This window comes from Nematolebias whitei, chromosome 5 (genome assembly GCF_014905685.2).
Source record: "Nematolebias whitei isolate Nwh7 chromosome 5, NemWhi1, whole genome shotgun sequence".
Classification (NCBI taxonomy): domain Eukaryota; kingdom Metazoa; phylum Chordata; class Actinopteri; order Cyprinodontiformes; family Rivulidae; genus Nematolebias; species Nematolebias whitei.
In genome coordinates this window covers 1,939,160-1,949,348 of record NC_056502.1, presented here as the reverse complement: position 1 = coordinate 1,949,348, position 10,189 = coordinate 1,939,160, and the positions used below count along the sequence as shown (strand labels likewise).

At 42.4% G+C, this 10,189-nt stretch overlaps 1 protein-coding gene across 2 annotated transcripts in view; it reads right to left on the bottom strand.

Annotated features, from left to right (window-relative positions):
* LOC119409219 (sodium bicarbonate cotransporter 3) overlaps nucleotides 1-10,189 on the bottom strand; it is a 31,068-nt gene that overhangs the window by 19,587 nt on the left and 1,292 nt on the right. For both annotated transcript variants that reach the window (XM_037676058.1, XM_037676059.1), the window contains exons 2-6: nucleotides 8,931-9,012; nucleotides 6,629-6,769; nucleotides 6,415-6,553; nucleotides 5,304-5,464; nucleotides 4,604-4,792 (exon numbers count right to left, since the gene is read on the bottom strand). In XM_037676058.1, coding sequence (XP_037531986.1) covers nucleotides 4,604-4,792; nucleotides 5,304-5,464; nucleotides 6,415-6,553; nucleotides 6,629-6,769; nucleotides 8,931-9,012 — 712 coding nt within the window. The remainder of the gene's footprint in view (nucleotides 1-4,603; nucleotides 4,793-5,303; nucleotides 5,465-6,414; nucleotides 6,554-6,628; nucleotides 6,770-8,930; nucleotides 9,013-10,189) is intronic.

Here is a 10,189-nt window from a genome sequence, read left to right as displayed (position 1 = left end):
CAAAGTCAGTTTCAGAAGGTGGAGTCAGTCCAGGTTCAGTTTCAAAGGGCGGAGTCAGTACAGAGTCAATTTCAGAGGGTGGAGTCAGTCCAGAGTCAATTTCAGAGGGTGGAGCGTGTCTAGTGTTAGTTTCCTTTCATAAACAAATTTTAATAAAAAAGTGGTTCATTGTGCATTTACAGTAACAAGTTCACGTTCAATTATCAATTCAAAGGTTTTAATCAATGTATCATATTTCATTTCCACTATTCGCTCTTATTCTGACTTTTGGAAGCAGGACATCAAAACAAAGGTGATGAAATTAAACAAATCAGGAAAAACACTTTCTTTTTTTTCTCCAATACTCCTAGAGGTCAGAGGTCACACACCCACTGACTTCTGTTTTTTCTGTGCTCAGAATTTCCTCTTCAAACAGGAAGTGAAGGCTAAATTTATCTTGTAATAAAGCCTTGTAGAAACAAGCTGTATAAAGATTTATTAGAAATTATTGATGAGATACTGATTCTATGATGACTTCCTGGTGCCTATTTTTTCCTCTACATTTATTAGTTTGTAGTTTTATTATTTAAGTGTTTTTGTTTTTACATTGAGTTAATAAAAAAAAAAAAACTTGAATGTATCCAAAACTATGGGAGTTCAGATATCGAGTTTATTAAAGTTTAAAATTGGTCTTCAGGTCATCAAACATTCCTGTGAAACTGGAGTTAATAAAACACTCAGCCACAACAGGATGTTAGCTGGTTATTAAAACACAAACTCAGCGGGTCGGTCAGCGCTGTCCGGAATAAAACAAACAGCTGATGTCAACAACTGGTTGCTGATAATTATTAATCACCATCAGATGATCAGAAACATCAGCTCTCACTGATTGACTTTCTTAAACAACATCATCATCCAAAGACTCAAAGCACTTCAACAGCATGCAAACACCGTGCACCAATCACAGGACCTGTCGCTCTGTCACCCCGTTTCCTCAGCCAATCAGATTGGACTAGCTGAACTCTGCCCGGCAACAGATGACTGAAGCCAAAAACTCAGAAATAAAACATGAAAAATGAAACAAGTTACCAGTAATAAAAAATAAAAAAAGTTTTTATGTTCTAATCGCAGAGAAGGAGCAGCTCAGAAACAAGCAAATAAAACAAAAAAAAACAAACAAACAAACTGATTTTATCGTAAACAAGTTAAACATAAAACGAAAAAGAAACCAGTTACTGTATAATCCAAAAAAGCTACACACAAATGTTAATTTTATAAAAGTAATTACCTAGTTTTGAGTTTGATGTTGTAGCCAATATTAAAATTAGATTTTATTATCTGCCATCTTGTGACTTTTAGACCTGAAAAATAATTATGTTACAATTGTTAAGTAATAACTGAATTCATCAGTCGAAGACCACGAGGAGTGAAACGTGTCAGAGACAAAGGGCGAAGGGAAAAGTGAAGAATGTAGGACTGAGGGCTGCAACTCTAAATGTGGGGACAATGACAGGCAAAGGCAGAGAGCTGGCTGACATGATGCTGAGAAGGAAGGTAGATGTTTTATGTGTCAAAGAAACCAAGTAGGACAGCAAGGCTCAGAGCATTGGAGCAGGGTTCAAACTGTTTTACCATGGTGTGGATAGAAAGAGAAATGGAGTACGGGTGGTACCGAAGGAGGAGTTGGCAAAGAATGTAATAGAGATGAAAAGAGTGTCAGATAGGATGATGTGTCTGAAGGTAGAAGTAGAAGGTCTGATGCTAAATATTGTCGGTGGTTATGCTCCACAGGTTGGATGTGATGTGGAGGAGAAAGATACATTTTGGAAAGATCTGGATCAAGTGATGGAGAGTATTCCCAGGGAGGAGAGGGTGGTGATGGGAGCAGACCTGAATGGACATGTTGTCGAAGGAACCAGAAGGAAACAGAGTGACCTATAAGAGTGGAGGAAGGAGTACGCAGGTCGACTACATTCTGTGTAGAAGAGGAAACCTGAGGGAGATTGGAGACTGTAAGGTTGTGGCAGGGGAGAGCGTGGCCAGACAGCATCGGATGGTTGTGTGTAGAATGACTGTTGTTGTGAAGAAGAGAAAAAGAGTAAAATCAGAGAAGAAGACCAAATGGTGGAAGATGAAGAAGGAAGAATGTTGTGAGAAATTCAGAGAGGAGCTGTTAAAGGCTCTGGGTGGTAAGAAAGAGCTTCCAGATGACTGGACTACTACAGCAACAGTAATTAGAGAGACATGTAGGAAGGTACTTGGTGTGTCATCTGGACAGAGAGTGGATGTTCAGGAAACCTGGTGGTGGAATAGTGAAGTGCAGGAAGCTGTTCAAAGAAAGAGGTTAGCCAAGAAGAAATATGACAGAGAGAGGACTGAAGAGAGGAGACAGGAATATAAGGAGATGGGACGTAGAGCAAAGAGGGAGGTAGCTAAGACAAAGCAGAAGGTGTATGATGAGTTGTATGGGAGACTGGACACTAAAGAGGGAGAGAAGGACTTGCACTGATTGGTGAGACACAGGGATCAGGCTGGAAAGGATGTGCAGCAGGTTAGGCTCATTAATGATAGGAATGGTAATGTTCTAACAAGTGAGGAGAGTGTGATGGGAAGAAGGAAGGAGTACTTTGAGGAGCTAATGAATGAAGAGAATGAAAGAGAAAGAAGAGTAGAGATCATAGAAACTGTGGACCAGGAAGTGGGAAAGATTAGTGAGGGTGAAGTCCAGAAAGCTCTGAAAAGAATGAAGAAGGGGAAGGCAGTAGGACCTGATGACCAGTGGAGGTTTGGAAATGTCTTGGAGAGAGATGGCAGTGAGGTTTTAACTCAAATATTCAATGACATATTTGAGGGTGAGAAAATGTCTGAGGAATGGAGAAGAAGTGCTGGTGGCCATTTTTAAGAACAAGGGTGATGTACAGAGTTGTAGCAACTACAGGGGAATTAAGTTGATGAGCCACACGATGAAGATCTGGGAGAGAGTTGTGGAAGCAAGACTTAGATGAGAGGTGACTATCTGTGAGCAGCAGGATGGTTTCATGCCAAGAAAGAGAAAGAGCACCACAGAGTCCATCTTTGTTTTGAGAATGATGATGGAGAAGTACAGAGAGGGTCAGAAAGAACTCCATTGTGTCTTTGTGGATTTAGAAAAAGTATCAGACAGGGTGCAGAGGGAGGAGGTGTGGTGTTACATGAGGAGATCTGGAGTGGAAGAGAAGTATGTTAGACTGGTACAGGACATTTGTGAGGACAGCAGGACATGTATGAGGACAGCAGGACATGTATGAGGACAGCAGGACATGTATGAAGACAGCAGGACATATATGAGGACAGCAGGACAGTGGTGAGATGTGCTGTAGGAGTGACAGATAGCTTTAAGGTGGGAGTGCATCAAGGATCAGCTCTGAACACCTTCTTATTTGCTCTGGTGATGGACCAACTAACAGATGAGGTCAAGTAGGAATCCCCGTGGACTATGATGTTTGCAGATGACGTTGTGATCTGTGGTGAGAACAGGGAACAGGTGGAAGAGAACTTGGAGAGGTGGAGGTATGCACTTGAAAGAAGAGGAATGAAAGTCAGTCGTAGTAAGACAGAGTCCATGTGTGTGAATGAGAGGGAGGAGGTGGAACAGTGAGACTACAAGGAGCAGAGGTCACAAAGGTGCAGGACTTCAAGGACTTGGGGTCCACTGTCCAGGAACATGTGGAGTGTAGTAAAGAGGTGAAGAAGACAGTCCAGGCAGGACAGAGTGAGATGGAGGATGACTTGCTGTGGAGACCCCTGAAGAGGGAAAACCTGAAAGAAGATCAGTTTGAACTCACAATGTTTTTTTTTTACATTTAGAAAGTGGAACCTGAACGCACCATGCAGTTACTGTACTTGTTTTGTTCCAGTTTTCAAAGTGATGTAATTTCACAATAAATCCCACAGATTAGTAGTTTTTAACGAGGTAACAGTTTCTCCTGTTAATCTGAGATGCAATTGTGTGAAAAACAATTTATTTTTACATGTCTCAACTGATCTGATCAGATGTCTCCAACATTAAAAAGGTAAAAAGTCATGATTTAATGGAGTCGACAGTTTTTTTTAAATAATGCTGTAAAATCCCCAGAAGCTCAACATGTTGCTCATAAACTCTGAGGAAAATCTGGACCAACTTTACAGAGAAACAAATCAACTCATAAAAAGCCTGACTATAGAAACTTGATTGTTGGACTTCAGTTCTGTTTAATAAACTGAAAATAGAAGATATTTTACGGATTTTAGTTATTTTAAACTGATTATCTGGTTGTTCAAATGTTTTTTGTTGTATCATTTCTTCCATTTAGCTGCAGGTTCTCAGAAGGTAAAAGTTCTGCTGAGTACAGATGAAATAAAATCAGGTTCTGATTTGAACGGTTTTTCAGAACGTCAAGATGAAATCTGAGATTTGATGAAAACATAAAACAAAGACGTTGCTCACAAACGGACAGACCTTCAGTCTGTAAACTTAAAGGAAAGATCCATTTCATGACAAATCAAATGTAAAATAAGGGTTTAGTGAGAACTTTTCATTTCCTGCTTGTGAACCGGGTCGACTCAGAACCGAGCGTCAGGCTGACAGAGCGTCCGGGCCTCTCACCGTTGCGGTCCAGTAAGTGGGAGTCGGAGTGTTTCTTGCCTATGTCGGCGAAGGAGCGGACCAGCGGGATGCGGTTGCTGAGCTTCTTCTCGTTCTGATGGTGGTGCCGTTTCAACATGGCTTCTCGCACCTTCTCGTCAAGCCCCTCCTCCAGCTGACCCGACGCCAGCATGCTGTCAATCACCATGTCTGTGGGGAGGCACACAATCAAGTTCAGGGGAACGGTTTAAACTCTGACCCGGTTCAAGCAGAACAAGATTCCTAAACTCAAAGAAGGAACCAGTCGGGTCGACTCAACAGAACCTGAAGTTTAAACTGGACCTTCAGTGTCTGTGTGCCCCTGATCAGAACCAAAGAGACACAGTTAACAGAAAAAAGGACTCGAGCTCCAACAATGTGGTTCTGTCCAACGCTTGTTGTCCAGGAAGACGTCCTGCTGGGACATCCAACAGGACCCAAACAGAAAACAGCCAAGGTCTGCAGCGCTGCTGATCCAGATGACAGGAACATCTGGATCTTTCACACAAAGATCTGAGGACCAGGACTTTTTATCTGGAGTGAAACTTTAACCTGATTTTATTTAAAGATCTCATTAATAAACGTGGTCTTCGAGAGACAGCGGACGGTGTCCTGCTACACGGTCCGTCTCTAAAGTTGATCAGAGCTCCAGAGGCTTCTTGGGCCCGGTGTGCGTGCTGACCTGCGATCTCCTCGATGCTGCTGGCCCTCATGTCGAGCAGCACGGTGCCGTTCAGGATGCAGGAGCGCAGCTCGAACAGGCTGTGCAGAGACAGCGTGGCCACGTACGGTTTGCTCCAGCGGTCCCCGCCGTCCTCCACGTCCTCCTCAAACTTCAGCCACCTGAGAGGACAAACAGAAGCAGACATGAGGACGCCTTGCTCAAAGGTCTCCTGGCTCCTCAGAGTCTGCTGAGAACCTCAGAGAGCAGCGCGAGGCATCAAACACCTGTGGGGAACTCTAACCCACATGTTCTGCAGGTGAGGGTTGATGAAGACCACATGGTCCTCCTCACTCCTCCTGAAGTTAAACTCTGCCTGGATGAAGCTCAAACGTCCTGCAGAAACAGCAAATGTGTCTCCTCCCACCAGAACCATCAGCCTGCAGCTAAAAGCAGAACTCTCAGCTTCTGTGTGTCTGCTGCACCTCCACGTCCCCGGCTCAGAGACTGTGAGCAGTGGATGTTTGTAGTTTCATGATGTTTCTCTGGAACTGAACAGAGAATGAAGCAAACCTAGATGTTTTTATGAAGATAGTCAAGTGAGGAGGAGTTCCTCTGTGGAGAACTGAGGGAGGTTTTCTGTCTTATCTGAGGCAGAGCAGACTGATGGATCCTGGAGGGAGACATTCCATCAACACCAGGTGCAGGGGAGGAGCCAGTGGGGGGTCAATGGTGGCCTTGGCCCCCATAGAAAAATCTCCAGTCACCCTAACGATTTGAGGAAACTGTAGTTTTAAGTAAAGTAAAAACTAGAAAGCAGAGTTTCCTCAAATGATCGAGGTGGTCAGGTTACACTTATTTGTTGCGGCAGCCATCTTGGATTTGGATGTGGCTGCAGTTTTGATGGAGACCTTTCTTCCTCCTACATGCAGCCACACACTGAAATGGAAGTCAGTACCCGACTTACATTTCAAGTTATCGTGCTCACAACGTGCATGGACGGACAGATGAATGGAGGGTATTTTCAATTCCCCTTTTCTTCTGCGACGGGGGACACCAAAAAGCTTAAAATTGGACCAGGACTTTGCAAACCGGACCAGAAGTCTTTTAAATAAAGAGTTCAACGTCTCACCTGGCCGTCTCCTTCCACTCCTGGACGTCTCCGTCCCTGAAGGCCAGCTCGTCCAGCTCTGTGAACAGGTCGTGGGGAATGTGCTCCTCGTCGTCGTCCTCCGTCCCAAGGATGAACTGGACCCTCTGAGACGGCGTGTCTGAGGACAGGACGACACACCCTTCGTCACGCCGTCATCATCATCATCCTCAATGTCTTGTCTCGGATCACTCACCGTAGATGGGCGACTCTTGTCCGTCCTCTCGGTCCAAGCGGTCCCTCCGTTTGCGGTGATGTCGGTGTCCTCGGTGCCGGTGCCGCCTTCGGCTCTCCCGGCCCAGAGGGACATGAACGCCGACGTAAACGGCTCGGTGGCCTGAAGACACAGAGAGACGCCCAAACAACTCCTGATTCCACCTCTGAGTCATCAGCCTAACCAAATTATTCTTTTAAATTCAATGAAAAGTTAGTTTCTGGAACAAAAAACAAAAAAACCCTACGTTTTAGAGCTGATGAAATAAGTGTTAATTATATTATATAAGTAATATTAATATATTAATTTATAATTAATTAATAATGAGTTTTGTTTAATTAGCACTAAAAGAAATAAAAGCAAACAAGAAGAAAGTTCTTTGATCTTTAATTCACAAACTGTTTAAGGCAGAAATTAAACCCTTAGTAAAGATTCATATCAATGTTTGTTGTGTAGTGAACTTAACCTGATGTCAAAACTAAGCCTAAGGTCAAAACCCTTGACCTTAAGAACCTTGTGGGACAGAAACTGTCATTTCATTGATCTGCATCCAGAAATACAGTTTGACCCATCCTGAGACTTTCTTTCTTGAATTAATCAAGTGGAAAAGACAATTCTCTATGATCATTACTATTTTACAAATGTTTGATAATCAAATTGTGTTAGTTCAAACAATGTTTACATGTGGAAGTGAACTACTCATTTTTATTAACTGTGAAACAGTAGTAATGATTTTTATTCCTCATTCAAAGAAGAAATCAGGGTAATATGCATTTCTTGATTTTTCTGTCTTCAATGAGCAAATTTGTAAGTGTGTTAAAGTTCGAGGTTCAGTCAACTAAAAAGTTTACTGAAAAGAAATGTCATGTTTAACTTTCACAGCAGATACTAGGAGGAGTGGCACCACGAAGTCTGGTTTTCCCATGATATCTTTCTGTCTGTTCTTAAACAATCCTTGACTTTCCATAACACCTTACATCACAAACCACACCTCTGTTCTGGTCCATCCACGAATCAGAAAGCTCTCAAATGAACCGGAAGTAGAGCCCATTTTAAATGTGGCAACTTCCCAGTTCAACAGTATAGTTGAGAAGAGTTGAGAAGAGTTGAGAAGAGATGGGTTACAGAGTTTCAGAGTTCAAGAGTTCAGAGTTCTGAAGGAGTTCAGAGTTCTTGGAAACCAAACAAGCTGAACCAGAGACGATTTTGGGAATTATAACTTCTGTTTGGATAACCTCGCACGACTCCTAAGGTTTTAGCTGTCCTCACGGAGACGCTGAAAGAGTCAAAAGGAGAGCTCTACACCGACGCTGAAGCTATCGTCTGCAAGGTAAAAGTTCTATTTCGACCAAGCGTACCGTTGGCCAAGCTGATTTCAATGGAGCGTGCTGTTCTGGTTAAAACAGATAAATTCCCTCACACATCTCTCTGTAAGATAAATCTCAATTTTCCATCTTTAAACTCTCCTTTCTGCTAGAAAATTAATCCAGATGTTTTCATTAATGTCTGTGGTGAAGCAACGGAAAATCATGGCCGTATGGTTTTCCTGATTGATTGATTATGTTGTTATTTTCATATTTTGCCAAATTAATGTAAATGTTTGATGTTAATCTTTGATTCTGTAAATAAATGACCGCATTCATTTTGATGGGTCAAAGATAAATAACGTCTCTCGTTACATTTCTGTTAAATTCAATGCACGCATGCTACACAGTCAGAAAAATGAAGAACCCGTTTAATGTATGAATATATCTCTGCATCTGTTCATCTACAGTTGGATCGAATCCAAATTTTATTTGCACTAAATGTTCTGAACCATTTGGATCATCATCATCATCATCATCAGGACCTCATCAAGTTCTTTAAATATTCTGCCAGAAAATCATGTCAACCTTCAAATTAATGAGCTGAAGTCAACCGGAAAAATTCAAACTGAAGATGTTTTCATTTTTATGATTTAAAACTTTTTATTACGCAGAAACAAAACTAATTTTTTTTTATTTAAAAAAATCCTCCGTCCCTCTTCAGAGAGTTGATGGATGTTTCCATCCTCGTTGATGCTCCAAAGCTTTGGCTCTGATGAAATAAACGGTTTTAAAGATTTATTTTTGTAAATGTTGCTTCTCTTCCTGTCAGCTGCTGATCTGTTTATAAATCTGTTCAGGATGAACTCAGCAGCCACGGAGGAACGCGAGTGTCAACACGGGCCGGGTCGGTTCTGTTACTTTGTGTTTGGTTGTAAACACAGACGGACTCTTTGAATCAGCGTTCCTCAGAAACTCACTCTCCAGTTCCTCCTTCTCAAAGTTGGTGTTGAGGGTGGAGCTGGTCTTCCCCTGGTCCAACACCGCCTCTTCATCATTCCCCTGCAACACACAAGTTCATCATCAGTTCATAAACACACAAGTTCATCATCAGTTCATAAACACACAAGTTCATCATCAGGTCATAAACACACAAGTTCATCATCAGGTCATAAACACACAAGTTCATCATCAGGTCAGAAACACACAAGTTCATCATCAGGTCAGAAACACACAAGTTCATCATCAGGTCAGAAACACACAAGTTCATCATCAGGTCAGAAAGGTTCATACACATGATGATGAAAAACAAGGACCAAAAACTGACTTTCAGTCAGATTGATAAAAAATATACTTGATTGATATTTTCATTGAGTGATTGATTCATTTTTATCAAGCCCATCATCATCCTCTTGTTCTGGACTCAGGTCTGGGGGCAGCATCTTGAGCAGGGAGGTCCAGACATGTCTCTCCACAGCCTCTTCCAGCTCTTCTGGGAGGACTCCAAGGTGTTCCCAGTCTGGGTCTGGGTCTTCCCCGGGGTCTCCTCCCAGTCAGACACACCTGAAGCACCTCCCTAGGGATGCGCCCAGGGACTTTAGTATTCTACATGGCCTTCCAACCTAGCTGGGTTTTTTGCTACTTCTCGTGTTAATTACCATTTTATTTTCACATGTTAAAAAAATAATAATAATTTGTACGCATCCTTTATAATTGACTATTGTTGTCCTTCTTGTCCATTGTTGTCATCTTTCTTTGTTTGATCAGGTCTCTGTTGTCAATGAGTCCTCGAGGCTCAATGGGATTAACCTGTAGAAATAAAGGTTGAAGGAAAATAAACATTAAGTTTTTAGAGAATGACAAGTGAGAAGGTAGTGGTGGCGCAGAGGTTAGAGAAGATGGGCCTGTGATCGGAAGATCGCTGGTTCGACTCCTGGTACAAACATCAAAATGTGGGTGGGATAGGTGAAGCACCCACACCTGCCTCCACCTTCAACTTTGTGCTGGTCTGATTAGAGCGAATCCAAACCAACCAGGTACTGAATCCACAGAAGAAACTGGACCATCGTTAAATAAACAGAACCAGAAAGTTAACTTGTTTCATGAAACTGAAGGAGAGACCGAAGACTGAGCCTCCTCTTCCTCCTCTGACCTTCAGCATCTGACGGGAAGTGTTCTGATGGACCCGTCCAGTCAGTGATGGTTCTGATGGACCCGTCCCGTCAGTGATGGTTCTGAT